The sequence below is a fragment of the Lissotriton helveticus genome, chromosome 12, assembly GCF_964261635.1.
Source record: "Lissotriton helveticus chromosome 12, aLisHel1.1, whole genome shotgun sequence".
NCBI lineage: Eukaryota > Metazoa > Chordata > Amphibia > Caudata > Salamandridae > Lissotriton > Lissotriton helveticus.
The window spans coordinates 762,119,839-762,141,377 of NC_136073.1; the positions used below are offsets into that span (position 1 = coordinate 762,119,839).

Sequence of the window (21,539 nt, forward strand, 5' to 3'; positions counted from 1 at the left end):
ACCAAATATGCCAATCATGGATAACCAATCACAATCATATTTTACGAAGGAGGCACTTGCACTTTAGCGCTGATCAGCAGTGGGAAAGTCCAGTCAAAAATACAGGAGGCAGAAGCAAAAACCATGCCAAGGATGCCAGACCGAACAGCCTTTATTTGCCAGAATTTGGTATAATCTACCTCCAAAGAAATTACAGATGAATCCCACTAAATGAGTTTCCTTTACTAGATCTACATCAATGTCTAAGCAAACTCAGCATTTATAACCACGCTCTACTTTATCCAGCTTCCAAGGGCTTTCACGTTCCAAGATACCAGTTTTAACTCTTCCATCTTACAGGTCACAGGTGTTATTTCAGGGGGTGATCCACCAGTTCAAGTCATATTATATGCAGGCACAACGTATCCAATAACCCAGTCCTGACCTAAGCCAGTTTGACTCCCCATGTTCTCCCTACAGTATAGCGCAGTTGTTGATTTCAAACTACCCTTGAACTCAATGCCCTTAATGCACTTAGAACATTTCAACCTTAGATAAAGAGAAGCATGATTAAAAGTCAATTTTATCAATCAATTGGAGAAAGCGGATCAGAAATAAAGAGGAGAATAGAGGTAAGACCTTTATCCTGCTAGCACTACAAGTCCAAAAACATGTCAGTGCACAGTGGTCATAGCGTTGGTGAGTTCGCGTAACCTGCCACCTGCTTACAGACCTCAATCCGTAGAAAGATTTGGACATCGTCCCACCCAAAAGCATCACGCTTCTTAGTCATGAGATCATTAATCTCACCCCCGTTTGATCTAGAATTTCCTGGTACTGTGGGGGTTGAAAGCAAGCAAAGTCAACAAAGTTGGTACAGACAGTACAGTAGAAGTTGGCCTCCTCTCCACTGATCCCTTGGATTGCACCTCTTGGGGATTGGATGTAATATCAGTACTTAATCTCACCCTTTGCTCAGTATGGCGCTTACCCAATTAGCCCCTCTCCTTGGTTTACAAAACCTCAAGCCAGTCCCAAACTTTACTAGATTTCAGAAAGTGCTATGTTTTGGTGGAGCGGAGACACCGCAGACCTGCCCCAGATAACGACCCCCTCACAGCAGGGGCTGCCGTCCAAATACCTCCCTATATTCGGATGGGGACCATGGGTGATATATGAGCAGATTGACTGTCGGAGGGGGGACCTCAGGAGCAGAGCCTTACACCCCAGTAGCATCTCCTTCTTGTGGGTCCTCGGAGGGACGCAAATGGCACGCCCGTTGATTCCATGCCTACTCAAATTAGTTGTATTCGCTCTATGTTGCCTGGTTCTGGATATTTAATAGAGACCCTCACAATATCACCCTCCCCTACTCAGAATGAGTGGGGTCACACCTATCTGGAAGGGCATGGGGGGGGGGGGACAGCTGATAACATATGCACAGGGCTGTCTAAATGTTTTTTTTAAAAGAATAGTATTGTACCACTGCCGCCAACGACTGCCAAAAGTTTTGTGTTGTTCTGTTTAAGTAAGAAATAGATAATGGAACCATGAGTCAATGCATTACGTCTGTAATACATTAATGTTTATTTGGATAGTGACTACGGATAAGTGCTCGGTTGTTTATGGGCGAGATTATCTATGTCAACATATGATCTGTATTATGTTTTATAAGTGATATATCGACCAGACACGTTATACATTTAACACTCATGTAAAGTACCCAGGAAGCGATGACGTGTACCACAAATTTGCTATCCTCCTCGGGCAAATGCCAATGATTTATACTGCATATGTACTTGCATAAATGTCCTTAATATCAAATGGTAAAAAAAAAAGTATTTGGTTGTCAACTCTTCCACAAACAACTCTTTCCACAGACCCTCCAGTACTCCCAAAATCTACACACAATTTCGTCCAGACCATTGTTCTGCATCTAGCACTTAAGCATCAATGTATTTAAAAGAAGTGATGTTACAGTCGCAGGTTAACATCCTCCAGACTTTACACTTCTTCCTTTCCACTGTGCCCACTCGTGCGATTTTCTCGAAATCTGTGCTTAGCACTTTGACGTTGATAGCCATTGTATCAACCTTCTGTTCAAGCACATTATGAGTACCATGCACAGCAAGCAATACATCATGGAGAAAAGGTTTTGGGTCTTCTTATCTGACATTCTGCCCAGAGGCCAATCAGCAAACCTTAGTCGATAGCCTGTCTGGTAAGAGTACAAAAAAAGGCACATTGGTTGTGTGTTCTGATAGTGTGAATACATGTTCCTTTAGCGTCAGATTCATCTATTCGGTGCGGTGGGCAATAGTACAGGTTTAGGGGCGTGATCTCTCCATGCCTGAGAGAATTGCCACTGCCGTTTATCACTCACCCCAGCCACAGTCAGTGAGGTGGAAGGATCTCTCTATCAAGTGGCTCATCACCTACCCGGTCCGCTGCTGCCTGCCAGTTCCCTGGGGTCACATCTTGTATGGTAACCCACCTACACCAGCATAGCAGACCTCCTACTCCACTACAATAATGTCCTCAGGTTCCACATTACCCTCTTTGATGTCACTGCTCACTTCTGGGGCAGGACTATCACTGGAGATCTCACCCCACTCTCTGCCTGTCCTGCTGTGTTCAAGGTTACCCCTCATCCCCCTGCCATAGATCCTTATCCCACCATCATGATGTAATACCTCTGCGTCCATCTTGTTCTCTGTGGTCCAATGGTAGCGAGACAAGGATGCTAAGGAGGTACGTATGAGCCTGGGAAGATTATTAGCAGCCACTGGGCTGCAATACCACTGCCAGCCTCAGACTCATAGGCAATTTGTAGCTGCTCCCCTCCCAATCACAGTCTCCAATCCGGCTACTCAAAGAGCCAGCCAACATCACCAAACCCAGCACAGGCCCTAGCACTTGGTGCGGATGTGGAAACTTATTTCCCCAAAGGTCTCCCCAGGTCGGAAGGGTGTCTTCCACTGAGTAATGTTTGATTATGAGTAATGTTTGATTAAATAAGCATAATTTTTCTATTTTAGAGTTGGGTACAGTTTAAATCCTGGCTTTGTTATACCTAAGCGCCAAAATCCAGATTAAGGAGGAGACTGGCACTTGTTTGTACTGAATTTGGTAACAAAAAAATTTGAAGGCTAGTTTTGGTATTGCTGTGGTCCATACATTTGAGATCAGGAAAAAAATGTTTCTTATAATAATGCAGCGCCAGAATGATTTTTTTGAGTCAAGCATAAATTTGGCCTTGACAGATATTCTACCTTGTTTAAGCTTTTCTTTGAAAGAACACTTGTAAAATCAAAGCACCATTTTCTACGTACCCGGCATATGGAGGACAGTAGCGTTGTACGACGGAATCCTTTCCCATGACCCACTCTTTGTCAGCTCCATAAACTTGCTATAGAGGGCCATCAGTTCCTTTTTCCAGCTGGGGTTGGGGAGGGAAAAATCCCTGCGAGGGTCTGCGTATGCCGATGAAGACTAAAAGTAAAAACAATGATTTACCGTCTTACCAATTTACAGCTGTGGGTAAGCTACCACATTCCATTAGCTCTAGGCTCTACATCAACCAGTTTCCAACATGGCCACTATTTCCTTAGGGACTAAAAATCCTTTGCAGTCATGTTTACAAATCCATTTTGATATATCCACGTGATTTTCTCACTCTGTGTCAGTCTCTCTACAAGTGCAACAGTTATTATCATTTAACCCTGTATAATGTCAGTGTTGGGATGGAAAAGTCCTCTGGTGGTGATGGACATGTAACGTGAGGCACAACTGTACCGTTATCTTGATCCGTCATCCGGATCATGCGTTTGACAAATAAACAAAGGCATGTGTCATAGATGGTGATCTTGTTGGACTGGGAAGGGCACAGAAAGCAAAACCCTCATAGTTTTGGAAGGTTACTACCTTTACCAAGAGTTAAGCAGCACGTCTGAGGTGGTGGCATGATACAGTGCAGTGATCAGTAGGAGTGAACAGGTCCTTTTTAAACTGTGTCACTAGAGTGAGGCCTACAGGCCCACTCACTTTTTGAAGTTCCGCGACTCTGTGCTTAGCTCACCCTTTGGCCTAATTTAGTTAAAGTGAAGTGCTATGCAGCGCAGGAGTGGTGACTGCGTTAGATGTAGGTGTGCCTTGAAAGGTGAAAAATACAGAGATAAAGCAATGCCGTGCATGCATGGTGAGTGCATGTACTGGGTCTATGTGTACATGTGAGGAGTACAGTACATGAGCGGTACAGTCGTGTCCAGAGTGCGCATGGTGAAGATGTGCGCTAGGTGTATGTGTGCCTGCGAGTGTCACAATACAGTACCGAGCAGTATACGTAGAGTAAATGTGCCTGTAGAAGCACAATGCATGGCATAACAGTGCTGAACAAAGTGTGTGCTGGGTACAATACACTGAGTGCAAGTGTGCCTGTAGTGAGTTATGAACCGTGTTCACTAATCTGTTTCCACCCAGGATCCATAGTAGGTCAGGCCCCAGGACACAAGGTGTAAAACGCTTCAACCCCCATGGTTGGGCCCAGTAACCCCTGCATGCCCCACTGCCCTCTAAAAGGGGTTTTGACAGTCGGCATTTGATATTTTTAGTGTAGTGCAGACTTTTCCCTGAAAGACATGTGAATGCTTTAGTACACTACACGTAAGGCAGGTCACAGGAAGCCCTCAATACTAAGAGTTCAGAGTCAGAGTCAGAGTCAAAAATACTTTATTCGATTAATTAAAATCATAAAAGTATACTACACACATATTTATAAATAATCAACATAAATTCACAGATAAAACTTTAAAATTCACAAACAATTGTTAAAAAGCAGTTAAAAACAGTTGAAACAGTTGTGTGGGAAGTAATCAGGCACAGTTTAAAATGTATAATACCCTGTAAACCATCAGATTGATTATATAACTACTTTCATTGTCTTGTTACTTCTTGTTGACGGTATGAACAAGCAGGGAAAAAATGAAAATGAACCGCTCATGATGGTAAAAATTAATCAGACCAAACTTTAGCTACTCCAAAACACATTCCATCATTGTGGTGTTCAACAATCTTTTACGTTTGGCACGCAACGCCGCTACTAGGAAGTTGGCAACCCCAAACATTACAATAGGGGTCTCCATAAGCTGTAAAAACAACAACGCGGGTTTCACTTGCGTAAATCCCTTGTCCCTCAGTAGTGGTAAAATATATTTTTTCCTCCCTTCGACAAAAAAGGGACAGAAAAATACAAAGTGCGTCAAGTCTTGGTCATTAAAGGCATCACATTTACACGGGGCATTGTCCCTTGGCTTATTCCATTTCAGGTATTCACCCAAAAGAAGATACATCTGGTTAAAACGGAATTTCGTCAATAGCCAACGATGATATGGTCTATTGACTACAGTTAAGTATGGCTGGATGGTCAAGATAGAAATTACCATGTAATGAGCCCTTACTGTAATTTTTTCTATTTCCATAGCTTCCCGGTTAGTATTTCTAAAGTTTAAAAATTGGGCTTTCATCCATTTAACATCATCTTTACTGAGTCTTTCAGGGTTACAATACAATTCTGGACGACCTAATTGTGTAGCTAAGAATTTAATATGTTTCAGCCATTTAATGTCCATTGCTCTATCTCTCCCCATGCAGTCGGTGATAATTTTTCGATTCAATGACAGAGTAGGGTTCAGCCATACTTTCACCCATAGCAATAGTGGAGCCAAGTTAAGGGCATCCTCAATATGACCTTGCCCCAATTCCAAGTGGGCAGAGAACGAAGGAGTGGACTGTGGTAGACCCAATAGAGAACGCATAGATCTGTTCTCCTCTTTTTGAATTGGGGCTAAGTTCTTATAACCCCAAATCCCGGCCCCATATCTGGCCAGAGCCAGGGTTTTTGCTCTATATAGGGAAAGAATGGCTTCAATAGGTTTCCCTCCCAACCTCTTGGCGAAACTTAGTATGGCTGCAAAAGATCTTCGTACAGCTATCGCTTTGTTAGCAATCTGGGGGGTCCAGGTGACTAAATTATCAAAAATTACACCGAGGTAAGTAAATGTCTTTACTTTAGACAATGTCACACCGTTGCATCTCAAGATTTTTGTATTATCCTTGCCTTTCCCAATTGACATAACGTGGGACTTTTCCATGTTAACAACCAGATCCAATTTCTGCATAAAGGCCCCAAAAGTGTCAAGGAGTAACTGTAGTCCATTGGGGGTTCTGGCAATGAGGACCGTATCATCGGCATACATCAGTAGGGGCAGAGGGGACCCACCCATACTAGGTATATCCGGTGTGGCTGTTGATAGAGCTGAATACAGTGAATTTATATACAGTGAAAATAACATGGGTGCTAAAATGCACCCTTGTCTTACCCCTCTGGCTGATCTAAACCCAGCAGTGCATTTACCATCGGATGACATACGCACTGAGGCGGTCAGATCACTGTGCAAATAGGCCAGGAAGTTAACCAAAGCAGGGTCCAAACCCATCTCCAAAAGTATTGTCCACAGTTTCGACCTATTAACTAGGTCGAACGCTGTGGACAAGTCCATAAATGCCAGATGGATTGCCCCCCTAGCAGCAACAGTATATTTACAAATGGTCATATACAGGTTAAGACACTGTTCCTCAGTACCCATCCCCACCCTGAACCCATATTGGGTATTACATAAAATTTCATTTTCCTTTTCCCATTTATTAATTTTGTTTAAGATGACTTTGCCTAAAATCTTGAATGACGAGTCGAGCAACGATATCGGTCTATAACACCTTGGGTCACCCCTTTGACCCTTCTTAAAAACTGGTATAATAATCGAGTGTGACCAAGAAGTAGGAATGTTAGAGTTATCCATACAGACTAAATTAAAAACATTTGCGAGAACTACGGACCACACATGAGAGTGTGTCTTGAACATATCGGCGGGAACCCCGTCCGGGCCGGGGGCCTTACCACCAGCCGTGTTTTCTATGGCATTTTGTACTTCTTTCACCGTGATTCTTAGTGGGGTGTCTGAATTTATAAAATCAATAGGGGTGAAAGGAGTTATAAGGATCTTACTGCCATAGATAGTTTCAAAATGGTCCAGCCATTGTTTCTCGGTCATGTTAGCCTCCAGTATTTCATTATCTCTGCCATTAAACAATGGAGAATTCACTACAGCCCAAAACTTAGCACTGTCCCTCAGTGTAAGTTTATCATATAGCGATTCCCAGGCTTTGTCTTTAATTTCTCTTTTACGTGCCTCAGTCGTGATTTTATATTCCTTCCTGCATTTTGACACTTTTGCTCTGTTACGCGGAGTACATTTCAGGGCTTCTAATAGGTTTTTATGTGCCTTGGAACCATCAGCGTTAAACCACCCTTGCGCTTTACGTGTCTTGTTATTAGGTTTGCACGTAAGTGCCATGGCAACATTTTTGCAGATAACTTCAAAGGCTTTAATAACATTCCCTCCTGATGTCAATGGGTCTCTGCAGATGTTTAATTCTAGACTTACTTTGTCACACAAATCATTAAAAAAATCATTGGGAATAACTCTAGACCATTTAACTCGTCTACCTTGATCATGAGCCCGGATTACAGTAGGATAAATTAAATGTGGTCCGGTAGTTATTATGGTAGGATTTGTGTTAATTAATTCCATAATAACCGGATTGTGGTCACTAAATGCCGTCTGTATTGCATTATAAGAGATAACATTTTTAAGTATACTGGGTGACCCAAAAATAAAATCAATGATAGTGTTGCTCCCCCTAGCACTATATGTTGGTACTCTGTCTTTATTATTCACAAAGACGGGTTCTGATATGTCTAAATTTATCAGCAGTTCTTCTAAAGCTCCCCCTTTAACAGAGTGTTCAAAATGCGGGTGGGTCAGATAATCATCTTCCAAACAAACATCATGATAACAATTAAGATGACATATGTGTGTATTAAAATCACCAAGAAGTATATAATGAACAAATGTAGTTTGACTCCTTTTGTAATCATTTAAAAAATCTGTCAACATGAGGATATTTTCACTGCCTTGTGTACCCTCTATGGAATTATAAAAATTTACGTAAAGGATTTTCTCCCCCGAATTATTCAGAACCTCCAATATTAAACAGTTGGGAGAGTTAACATTTAGCATTTTCATCACCCCCATATGTTTAACTGAGATTAAGAGCGCAAGGCCTCCCTTGCTCCTACCCCTAGACGACTTTTGTGCAGCTACAAAAAAAGATGTATAACCTTCAACCCAGAAATTGCATTCAGTGTCCCAAGTTTCTTGTAGCGCAACCACATCATGTACTAAGAGTTGAAAGTTTTTGTAAACAGCAGAACAAAATCCAAATTGCATCCTATATAGGAAGCCCCCAAGGGCATTATAGCCAGGGACTGCACCGATGAATGGGATCCCAGAATTATTTTGTATTTCTTATTACAATCTACAGATGAACAATTCAGGAATTATAACAGAAAATTATTTACAGCATACAATGGCGACCACAGGCATTATTATAAATACCTTTAAAAGATGACCATGTGTCACTAAAATCAGAAGTAGATATTAGTTATGAACACGTAGCATTACATTTTCTAGAATCTATATTGCACCTTGCAAGGCATTGATAATAATCAAAGGCTTCCATTATGTCCCTGTACCATTCATTACTGTAAGGACCAACTAACCTCAGACAGCTGTCAGGAAAAAAATACATTATTTCAATCTGAAACATCTGCAAGTCCCACAATGACCAGGTAGCATTCCCAGGGTGTCAATTGGCCCCAGGCCCGGACACCGCAGCCAATCCCCATGGGAATGGAAAGGAAATTAGGCTTTTGTATCAGTAGTCTGGGTCGGTCTGGGACAGAACCAAAATAAAAGTATCCTCATTAGTGAATTCGATACCTAAGAAAGTAGCCCATGTATGCAAATTGTAGCAGTTTTGAACTTGCCCATGGGAAAATGTTGTGTTTTTAGTAACCATTGTTTGACGTTTCCTCAGCTTTCTGGGTAACAATAAGAGATGGAATCCATGCAAGTCACACCTCTGTGTATTCTCCTGGTCTACTTTTCAAAATGTGCGGGATTCATAGCTTTTCTTGAGTTCCCTGCAAACTCAGCCACAACAAACAAACTGCAGACCTGCAACTTACCAAATCTCCATGACAAATCCTACATCCGAACTTCTCTACATAAAAAATGCAGTTTTTGTCTGTACCTACTACAGGCTGCTACCCCATATGTGGTCTCCTATTGACAGAATGATGTGTGGGATTGTATGACTAGACTCGCGGTGCATAAGGTGACCAGGCTCAAGGCCAGGACGCACAGTTCCTCTTAATTCCTCAGTTATAGGAGTTACATGATCACTTCAGTTTAGTATATACCTCTAGATTGGCGCACAAAAAGAGAAATTTGACTATCTGGCTTCCCCAGGAGTGCAGAAATGCATGCGGTGGGTAGAGAGGCTAAACATAGGCATGACTTGTGCCATGACTCATTGTTCCAGTTTTTTTTGCTGCCCAAGAGGACCTGGAATGCATGTGGTAGGCGAAGTCCAGAGTGAAGCATGCCTCGCTTCAATATGCTCAATTCGCTGGTCTATTAGCATGTTTCTGTTAGACTACGAATAATCCCTTGAGGAACACTACAAGTCCAGGAGATAATGCCAGTCGGGAGTAATTTCATTCAGGTGACACCCCCCCCAGAATGTAAAGAGGCTGGAGAGATGAAATTTCTCTAATGTCAGGTTGCCCGGCTCTATTTCTTTTTTGCGTTCGACAATAAATGATCTAGTGCCCATGGGGAGCTTCACGTCTCTTGCGGGGAGCACAAAAGAGTAATGCACACTTCAGCTAAAGAGGTGAGGTAGTGGCACGCACAGGGGAGATGAAGGCTGCTTTCAGCTGATACTGCTCGGGATCTGGTATGTTCTTGCTGGTGTTTCTTACTCAAGCCCCAACAAAAGTCACCACCCAGAAAAAGTTTAGAGCTCATGTTCTGGGTCCCAGCTGTGATACAACAGTAGTGAAAGATGCTTCCAAGCACAGTATGCAATTGTAATGCGGTGACAACCCTCTCTAGACACTTTAGCTTTTATTCATAGGACTCTGCACACTAGAATGAGAACATTAGAAAAAACAAGCATTTGCAATGCAATAGGTCTCGCATTAGGAAAGTTTGAGCTATTGGTATTGTAAATGACAAAGTTTTTATTTATGTGTTGGTTTCGAAAATAGCCAAATTAATAGCTTTGTCATTTACAATGCCAATAGTTTTAACTTTCGCAAATGTGACACCTATAGAATTTGTAATGCGATATGTGTTGTATTTACGTGACTTAGATGTATTGATATTACAAATAACAATGACTTTTATTTTTTTTTAATAATTAATACTTAAATAAAAGTTATTGTAATTTATATAATGGCAATAGCTTAAACTTTTGTAAATAACTTTTGTGAAGATTATGTTCAGTGTATTTTATTGTGAAGAAAATCCAAGAACAGAAGTGAAATATTAACATATTTTTGTGACATTTGTAATAAAGCTTGAAACATTTAGAGAACATATTTGAACCAGTTGTTGTTGAATGGTTGCACAGATTGATCCTGTGGTGGCGCTGAGTGATGTTGTGGTGGCGACGAGTGATGCTGTGGCGTTCAGAGATGCTGTGGTAGCGCATAGTGATGTTGTGGTGCCCCTGAGTGATGCTGTGGTGGTGCTGAGTGATGCTGTGGTGATGCAATAGATAGATAAGAGTGAGGGCGATAGATGGATAGAGGGTGGGGGATAGATGGATAGAGTGAGGGCGATAGATAGATAGAGTGAGGGCGATAGATAGATAGACAGATAGATAGAGTGAGGGCGATAGATAGATAGACAGATATATAGAGTGAGGGCGATCGATAGATAGATAGATAGATAGATAGATAGATAGATAGATAGATAGATGCGATAGATGGAGTGAGGGTGATAGATGGATAGAGTAAGGGCAATGGATAGATAGATAGTGAGGGTGATAGATAGATAGAGTGAGGGCGATAGATAAGAGTAAGGGCGATAGATCGATAGATAGATAGATAGAGTGAGGGCGATAGATAGAGTGAGGGCGATAGATGGATAGAGGGCGGGCGATAGATAGAGTGAGGGAGCTAGATAGATAGATAGATAGATAGATAGCTAGCAATAGATAGATCGATAGAGTGAGGGCGATAGATAGATAGAGTGAGGGCGATCTATAGATAAATAGATAAAGTGAGGACGATAGATGGATAGATAGAGTTTAGAAATAAAACCATGAAGAGATCAAACAATTTCTTTTTTATTTTTACAGGTAAATACAAAAAAACTAAAGGCAACAACATTAAGGGGGAACAAGCAGGAAGTGGGATAAGGGAGAGGGTGGCAAATGGTGAACACTTTCGCGGCCGCTTTGGTGTTCTCATTGGCCACGCGGCTCACTGAGAACATCAAAGCAGCCGAGAAAGTGCTCCCAAAGGCTGCAGGCTGACAAATGATGCGCGCGCCCGGCGCACATGCACTGTACCTCATCCGCCTGCAGCCTTTGGGAGCACTTTTGAAAGTCCCTTACTATAATCTCACAGAGCAACGTATGCACGTTGGCTCAGCGAGACCTAAACAGGGACAAAATCATAGAGAAAGGAAAATAAACACACAGATGTGACACCTGAGATTGCAGTGGGCAGAACAGCAGACTCCTAAAAAGACTCACGGGACAAGCACTTTGTTTTTAATTTGTATACAAAATAATGAACAGTCTCTGAAATACATTTCCAAACTATGGAGATGCATTAGGCATGGAAAAAGGTACATATACAAACCATCCACTTCAGCCACAGATGCCCAGGTAGTCATTAGTCATTACTCTGAAGTCAATGCAAGGACCGAAAGTCTACTTATCGAATTAATTGATGTAGGTGTAGAATGTTGCTCTAGCTTCAAATGACATCTGGGTTTTGACTTAATCTTTGGCATAAAATATGCTGCCAGAAGTTAAAAAACCTTTATAGCTATAGCCCATTCAGCAGAAGCCATCAATGAGAACAGGTCAGATGCCAAGCATGCACATATGATTCATATGTTATTCTAATTTATGTTATGGTGTATTTGCTGTACGCATTACCAATTAGAGAGCATTATTAGTTGAAGAAAGGTGGGCATGGTCTGCTGAGGTTCCAGATAGCCACTACATTCCACTCCCGCTTAGTGCCCTCTTTTTCCACCTACTGAGCCGTTTCTAGCCGCCATGTGCTCATTGAAGCATCAGGCCACAAATTGTAAATATGGGAAGAAGCGTTGTGACTGCCTAGAATCGACATAATCAACTAGCGCAGCATGAGCTGAGGGGACTGCCCACCCACATCCCACCACCCACCCTTTTGAGTGGTATATACGCGCTCACCCATATGCAGCTGGTGTCTGCCGCGGTACTTCCAATCAGCCATACCCAGTGCCCTAGGCAATGCCAATGCTGGGGGTTATACTGGCAGAAATTATTCAGGGTAGTACCATAGTGGGACCAGAGCCACTGTAAGACGTAAAGTGGGTCCAATGATGCCTTAGGGGGTAGAGAGGTGAGCTTCGGGAGAGACCATTGCAGTTGCAACATCTCCAAGCTCTCCCCGGGGCCTGGGTATACATCTACCATGTTCGGGAACCGGAGAGTGAAGCACACGCTGGCTGGTGTTTGAAGTGATAGGCGGATCAGTCCTGTGGGCTCTCCAAACGGCACTATGAATAATCAGTCCGCAAATGATGAATTCTTGATATGCTTTCTTGCCTGGGTGTGACAAGGCTCATAAGAAAAATAAGTTCTTCTGTGTGTGCATATCAGCTCATATGTGGCACCAAATGAAGATGACATGAAAGAGAGATTAGTCTGATTCAACCACCAAGATCAGCTCTTTGGAAGGCAATGAACGCGAGCTCACACAGATAGTGGCATAAACACTTTAAAAAACTGTTCAAACACGCCCTAAAACGTAATAAAACAAGAATTGTTTTTGCTTATGTGAAAATCTGTTGACTTTGTCAATGTTTTTTTTAACATGCTGTACAGCAGTCGAGCTGCTTTGCAACATGGATCAAAGTATTAAAAAAAAGAAATGATATGGCATCATCAATGCTGATCACGCCATAGAGCATTTTTTATTGACCTAAAGCCATATCGAACAGCAGATCAACTGCTGCGCAGCATGTAAAAACAAAGAAAGTCATTATCACAGCATGCCGACAGGCGCCCCACGCTGCTAACTAATAGCACCTCTCCCGGAAAGGACCTATAATTAACACAGCAGGTCTTCCAGAGAGGAGCACTCTAATTGAATGAACGCGCGAAAGCTGTTCATGTGAAGCACGTTCACAGACCAGAATCTGCTTGTGGGAAGCGCGTTCACACAGTTTGCTACCTCGTACTTTTTGTTTGCTTTAGATACTTGCACAAGTGCCACCATTGCCTACGTAACGTTTGTTCTTGTGCTTGAGTGTCCTCCATTTATTGCAGTATTATACCTCTACTTGTACTTTGTACGCTTTTGTAACCTGCACACATGTCACTTTTTCCTCCTGTAATGTACCGTTTGCTACCACTTGCACTATGTTCTCTCGCGAGTGTCACTTTTGCCTCATGTAATGTAACTTTTAAAATGTGCTCACTTGTATTGTTCTATTATATCAGTTCTGTTCCTTTTGTAAAGCGCTCTGACACCTTCGGGTAAAGTCCGCTCTATATTAAAACGCATAAATAAAAATAACGAAAAGAAAAAAGAATACAAAGGGCAGCTTGCTGCTTGAATGGGGAGGGGTGGGAGAGACGCGCACGCATTGTGGGCGGGCACATTGCCGTGGTCTGCGGCTCGTGCCCAGTGACGGCGCCTGCAGGCTTCACCGTGCTCAGGTCGGTGTGTGCTGCGCAGGTCGTGCGGCCCAAGGAGGGGGCCGCCGGGGCAAGGACATGGCGTGCCGCGGTTTGCAGAGGTCTCGGAGGTGGGAGCCGCAGAGGTACTGCTACTGTGGTCGGGGGTGTTGTGGGGGATGCCGGGGTGTACTGTAGTTGCGGGGGAGGAGCGCTTTGCTGCGCGGGCAACAGGAGCTGCCGTGTCGTGGAGACGAATTTAAGGGGCTCTGCTGTTGAGATGCGGTGGTGGGGGGCTCATCCTCAGCACGGGAGTGGTGGAGAGTGCCACCATTGCCTACGTAACGTTTGTTCTTGTATTTGAGTGTTCTCCATTTATTGCAGTATGACACCTCTACTTGTACTTTTTACGCTTTTGTAACCTGCACACATGTCAGTTTTCCCTCCTTGTACTTTGTTCACTCACAATTGTGACTTTTGCCTCATGTAATGTAACTTTTGCTTTTATAATTTGTTCACTTGGAATTTTCTCCTCATGTATCAGTTCTGTTCCTTTTGTGAAGCGCTCTGACACCTTCGGGTAAAGTCAGCGCTATATAAAAACGCATAAAGGAAGTAATGAATACAATTACATGGGGGTGGTGGTGTGGGACGGGACGGTGGTAGGTGCGGAGATGGGCAGTGGCGCTGTTGGGCACCGGAGGTGAATGTAGAGTGAAGCTTCTGCCACATGGCGCCGCCCGATCACGAAACAGAGGGTTGTTGTCTCCAGAGTGGTCTGATGGCTGTGGTTGCGCATGTGTCTCCGGAGTGATCTGGTGGTTGTGGTTATCCATGTGTCTCTGGAGAGGTCTGGTCTGCTGAGTGCTGCCGCGTCTTTCGGGGCGCGTTCCCACTGTTGACTCGCCCCTGATTGGCTCACACCAGCTGTGCACGCTTTGTGGCAGGCGCGTCTCACGTGCGTGTCCACAAAGCAGAATCCGCAAGAATCTGCGCGTGCCCCGGTCTGTCTCCCTTGAGAGGCATCTCGACGACAATAGGTCTCGAGAGCGAGACCTAACAAGCACTCTGAAGAACTAATACTACTGAAATCCTGCAGGTGCAGTACATGGGCAACTAATCACATTAGCCAAAGCTAGGCACTATACAAACAAAGTCAATTAAGTTGCCAACAGAAGCAGAATACTATTCCAAATATTCAAACGCTGCATTATGCCTTTGTCTCTCTCTCTCCAATCTTATGCTCTACAGACAGGCGCAATGCCATTAATCTTTTCTTCAATGAAAAAAATACAAAGAATTCAACAGAACATCAAAAACACAAACCTGCTTCTACTCCAACAACCAACCCTCCGTGTCATCCTACAATGATCATCTTTAAAACTCATCTCTTTCAGACAACATCATCCTCAACGCCACCTCAAAGAAGATGCCTTACCCTCATCCTTCAATAAAGCCCTTGCCGGACAAGCTCTCTTACCCACAATCCGGGTTGTCAACACCTCCATCACACTGCCCATCTTCCAAGAAGCTCTCAAGGCATGGCAGATCCTGCCACTCCTGAAGAAACCCACACTAAACCCTGATAACCAGTGCCAGACTGGGAACAGAAACCGGCACTGGCAAAGAGATCGGCTGGCCCCAGTCAGGGGGGTTGCTAGCTGAAAGCAGCCCACGGGGGTCTAAAACTTGCCCCACCCTGGAAGCCCACCAGAGAAACGCCTGGTGCCCGCTACGGCCAGTTCGGCCCTGCTGATGACCTTGCCAATTACCAGCCCATCAGGTGCGTAAACTTCATCTGCAAGATTATTGAAAAAGCAGTCTACACATGCCTCCAAGATCATAGCAACAAATGGATACCAGTCAAGTTTCTGATCACACGGCAGCACGGAGACAGGCAAATTACACATCATGGACCAAGCTCTCTTGACCACAAATAAAGATGGCTCCTGTCGCCAGCTATTTCTGGTGTTTCAGAAAGTTGACATCCCCACCTGCATCTCTGCCCTGAGGTCACAAATGCCCTTCACTTGTTCTCCTTCTCCTTGTTCAACTGCTATCGGTTTGTTCCCATGGGTATCTCAAGGTCCAGGATTATGCATACCGCATGCTGGTTCCCCCAGGGTTCCTTTGACAGTCTGCAGACTGAGGTTGGGGGCAATGCCTGGCTGCAGGAGCCCAACCCAACGTCGCAGGAGAAGCCCAGCTGGTTTTGTGTGATGTAACAATATAAAGGGAGTCATTTTAAGTGAGGCACACCTACAGGTTTTGTCAAAGGAGTGAAACGCCAACATCTTGACTTTATTAAGGGGTCAGCACATCAACACACATGCAGCAGACCTATTATGATTGTGTCACCAATAACTATGATAAAATGTATATTTCATAAATTCAACACTGCAATATTCAATAAATGCGAATGTCATAAAATATTTTCAATAAAGCCTTACCAATAAAGATAAAAACATCAACATGCCTTTGAATTTAAAACAAACATTTTTCAAACCACAAAATGCAACTCTACAACCCATCTCAAGGAATCCTTGCACTCCAGCTGAAGAGCATAGAGCTTAAGCTCAGAGCGCTTTTAAAAAAATGGCTGGTCTCCAGGGGTCATGGATTCAATGACCCAGGAGACTTACAGTTTTGTTTTTAAATGTTTTTGGAAGGCTACTGCACTCCCTGTAGCCCTACTGGACATTATGCTGATGCTTGGCGGTGCACCTGTCCCTTCTAGGGCTACCACCAGGATCACAAAGTATGGCTAAAATGTCCTCTTAGGATATTCTGGGGCACTCCTTATAAAAAGCAATTAATAATATATGAGCAGCTTCAGCCGGTCATTTATTAATCATTATTTTAGGATGGGCTGCGCCAATTAGAAAACAATACTCAGTTTTAGGCCTCTGTTATTTCCCACTGGGACACTGACCATGCCTCAAACAACAATAATCGAAGGTTACGCCAGGGGCACATCCCTATAATACAGATGCTTCAAACAGGTCTACCTTCACATTGGAGCTTACACCCACTGTTTATTCAGCCCAGGAAACTATTGTCAGTCCTCCTGGTGGCAAGCAGGCAGTCAGCACCCAAACAGAATTTGAAGCACCCCCGGCTGTTTGCCGAGTTGAGACCGCCGCGCATGCAGCAAATACAATCACAGGCAGCAGACACAGGCCTAACAAAAATACCAATAACGAAGATAATGAAACAAGCTCAAATGGGATCCAGCCAAGGCAGAGTCTGGACCCTCCTGTCCATAAACTAAAGGCCCCAGAGTCATCTAAAAAATCTGCACGATTCCAGACAATATAGCATGCTGTCTACCAGATAGCAACTTCTTGACGACCAGTAATGGAATTATCCTTTATCCTATGCTTACCTCTCCAAATGGGATCTATTTAACAGAGGGAATGGGATAAAATTGTGCTCCACCTTCCCTGGCCTGGAACATTTCAGCTTGAAGGATATTGATTTGGTTGCATTTACTTCTTGGGCACTGGTGAAGAAAACGAACGCTCAGAAATAATTCCCTTCAGCCCATTCCAGTGCACGGTTTGGATGAAAACAAAGCACCATTAGCCTAGTGTGGCTTTAAAATAGTGATCGGATTCTACCCAAGCATGCCCCAACTTAGACAACCAAGTCCTGATGATGATCCAAACTAATGGGGATCGAAACGCCGTCGACATAACAGCCCAATAACTGGCACCCCTCCTTTGTGGCTCTACGTCCAATTGAAAGAATCTCTGTTTACTGTGATATCACGTTGTCACATGTTTCTGAGCCACTCACTGTAAATTATCTGCACTTTGTTCACAGTGCGCCGTCCACGCTGTTCACTTCTGCACTTGCGTCGCCACTTTCACTTTGTACACCTCTATGCACCAAGTACTATATGGTTGTCACCAATTTATTTTATGCAGTGCTGCTTCTAACTGTATAACGTCCGACCATGAAACCAATGTCATAATATAAAGATGATTAACTATCTTTTTTCATACCAACGAGTACTCTCCTTCTTTCTTTACAAGTAATGCTGTATGCATGCATGTTTAATTGTCTACATATCCTTACCTCTCAGGACATTGTCTCTATGTTGCACCTTTAAAATAGTGAAGCCTATTGAAATGCGATATATCCAGAAATCTTTACGCCAGAATCCTTGCCAGTAGATAGAGGCCATCAAAATAGGGCAGGATCCATGGCCAAAAATGCAAACAATCAGTCTTCTGTCCTTACCAACGCTAATCGCTCCTATCAAAAGCCTACTGTGACCCCAGTAGAAATGCCAATTAAGTCCCGTTTGTCAGAGAAGGGAAGAGTACGTACAGCTTCTAACCCAAAAATTACAGACTGGCCTTGGCTCCCAGGCGCTCTAACTCAGGAGCCCTGGACCATGCTCCGATAAAGTTCAGGATTCAATTGCTCTATGCTCTTGGAATATAAAGGGGCTCTCAGAAGCGGATGATAAATAAAGAGGGCATCTAAAACCTCAGGAGGGATATTGTTACACTCCAATAGACCTGGGCACTCAATACATAATCCTGGCCTCATTTTACATCTTATGAATTCCCCTCAAATCAGTATAAACAATCTGGACCGGAAACAAGCACCCTAGGACAAGACAAGCATCTAGGCCTACATCCATCATTTGTGTGCTCACCACGCCACCCCATGCTTGTTTCCAGTCCAGGATCCCGTGCTCGCAATGCAAATGGATTCAAACAATCCTGGCCGATGAGGGGTTATACCCTGAAACCAGTACCAGAATGCTTGTTTTCCGGTCTAGGGATGACCTGGCTTAGCAGTTCATGCTGGACTGTTCCTATGTGGAGCAGGGCCAAGACTGATTGGCATATGGCTGGGTCGAAACTGGGGTGGCATGGTGGGTAAATAAACAATGGGTTTAGCCCAGCTCTGTGACTGGGGGTGAATGTTTGAAAATGTTCGGCATTCCATCCTCCAAATGTTCTTTCTGCATTCATCACCCCAAGTGGGATGGGTATGCCTAGACGTGGGTTCCCTGCTCGCCATACCACTGGATTCAAGCTATCCTGGCTGATGAGGGGTGATACCCTGAAACCGGTCCTAGGATGCTTGTTTCTGGTCCAGAGACGACCTGGTCTGGCAGTTTAAGCTGGACTGTTCCCATGGGAAGAAGGGTCAAGACTGATTTGCATAAGGAAAGGTCCAAACTGGGCTGGCATGGTGAGCAAATAAACAATGGGTTTAGCCCAGCTCTGTGACTGGGGTGATTGTTTGAAAATGTTCTGCATTTCCGTTCATCATCTTTTTGTGTAGCTACAGTTTCCCAAACTGGGAAGGGTATGCCCAGACATTGTTCTCACTGTGCCACTGGTTTCAAGCTGGCCTGGCTGATGAGGGGCGATGCCCTCAAACTAGTAGCAGGATTCTTGTTTTCCAGTCTAGGGAGGACCTGGCCAGCCAGTTCAGGCTAGACTGTTCCCATGAGGAGCAGGGTCAAGAATGATTTGCATATGGCTGAGTCCAAACTGGTTTGCTGAGCAATGAGGGATAAGTCAGGGAGACTTGAAGTGCCCTTCATTCCTAAGGATTGTAAAGCGGTTTTGATGTTTTGTGTTAAACAACCTCGATTTGGGGTGAATGCTCTTAGTTAGACAAGGTGAGGGAAAAACTGGCTATTTTTTATCCAGGTCCAGCATACACGTCCGTTAGTTAAGCTCTACAAAAATGGTATGCAGTTCCTAATGTTAAAAGCAGGGTTTGGTGTGTTTTTTATGGGCTCCACATGTTGGTATGGAGTCACAGAAATGGGGAGAAGAATCCTCTCCTCTTGGAAAAAGACCCTCAAACACCCAGCCAGCTAGGTGTCTTGCTTAATCATCGGGTCTGCTCCTTATCGGGTCGGCGCTGCAATAACCGATCGGCACCTGAGATGGGGCCTTCTTGGCGGAGATCTTTATTCCATATGGTGGGTGAGGTGCGTGTGAGGGCCCTAGATCAGTGTAGGTGATAGTGGTGTGTAGGGAAGTGGAGTAAAATAGGAGAGGTGGTCCACTCAAGCTAATTTTAATGAACGTGGCCCTTACTCTGATTACAAGTAAAACAAGGCGTGTATCTTCACTCTATGGATGCAAAGCTTATGCGCTTGTAAAAAGGGTCTCAGTGCCTGCATGAAAGAGCTGAGCCCATTTGATACCACTGACCCAAGTCTGCAGCTGCCTTGGGAGGATTTGCCCTATTTGAGACATTGCCTGGCCTGCCGTGGGAAAATTGCAGTGGTCCCCCAGGAACTAGGAGACATAGTTGGAGTACCTTCATTTAAGTAAGCCAGAAAGGCCCCAATCTCCCCTAAATGTTGCATGCAGCAGTCAGCTTGGATGTAGAAGCAGCCGGGATGGCCAACCCTTCCCTAAAAAGTCTGTCTCCCCTAACGCAGTTGGTGAGTGAGGAAGTTGAGCATTGCCTGGCTGATACAAAGATTGAATTCTTATTGTTCAAGATCTTAGCAGAGGTACAGGAGGTCAAGGCTACTCAAAATTCTCCTGCACATTGTTTGAGTGTTCGAATGGCAGAAATGGAAAGAAAAATTGAGTCTTTGGCGGTACTAACAGAAGGAATGACGGCCAGAATCTTGGATTCTGAAGATACTCAAAATGTGCCTGCTAAAGTGAATGATAGTTTACAAAAGGAACTTCCCTCTGTGAAGCAACAGCTCAAGGACCAAGAAAGTTTCTGAGAAGGTTTAGTTTTGGATTTTTTGGAATACCTGAAAAGGAGAAGGGAAAAGCTGATTGGGCAATTGAGCATATGATGATCTGATTCGCACCCATCTTATGATAGGAAATACAGAGGATTTGATGATAACATACACTCACTGTGTCCCATTTCAGGAATCTCAAGATACTTCTTCCCCTCGTACTATGCTAGTGAATTCTGGGGACTTCAGGATGTGAGAAAGCTGCTGAATAGGGCTATCCAATTAAAGACATCCAAATCGGAAGGGTGGGTTATTCAGGTTTTTCTTTGATATGCCTTTCGAGACTTCAAAGCGACTGAAGGAGTTCCGGCACGTGATATCTTTATTTCAAGCTGACGGTGGTCAATATAAGATTTTACACCCGGCTAGACTAAGAACTCTAATTAAAGGAGAATTTAAGGCAATTAGTGATATTCAGTCAGCACAAATTTAGTAAAGTCAGATACGCTCCAAGAAAAAATTATGAGTTATTGAATGATTCTTTCATAGGACTTATTTCTTGGTTCAAAGGGCTCAGGGAGGAGGTGAGGTCCGGTCATCAGGGCCCAGAGTAAGGTACAAGCAGTGCACCGGTTGCTGGGAGTGGGCAGCTCTTGAAAGGGTGACAAGGTCAAGAAGAAGGGGAGAGAGCCACATGGGAGTGGGGGTTTTGGATTGATGATGTATGAAGTCATTTCTGACTGACACGTGTGTGGGGGTTTGGGGTGGCAATAACCATGAAGGGGGATTGGACCAAGTCTTTATTTGGGGGGGAAATGTTTTCTTTGCAAGGATATGTTAATTAGAGTGGGGGGTATGGATTGACTGTATGGCAGAGATCTGCTGTTGTTGTGCGTTGGTGGTGGTGCTAAGGTGTACAACAGGGGGAAATTGTTGGACGGTGTCTGTTAATGATTTAAATAACCCTTTTAAACGCCTGGTTGTTTTGGACTGGCTTGCT

General features: G+C 43.9%; 1 protein-coding gene across 1 annotated transcript in view; it reads right to left on the reverse strand.

Moving 5' to 3' along the window:
- Positions 1-21,539, reverse strand: part of LOC144797638 (acyl-coenzyme A thioesterase THEM4-like) — a 121,746-nt gene that overhangs the window by 70,958 nt on the left and 29,249 nt on the right. The window contains exon 2 of the mRNA XM_078668332.1: positions 3,312-3,471. Coding sequence (XP_078524458.1) covers positions 3,312-3,471 — 160 coding nt within the window. The remainder of the gene's footprint in view (positions 1-3,311; positions 3,472-21,539) is intronic.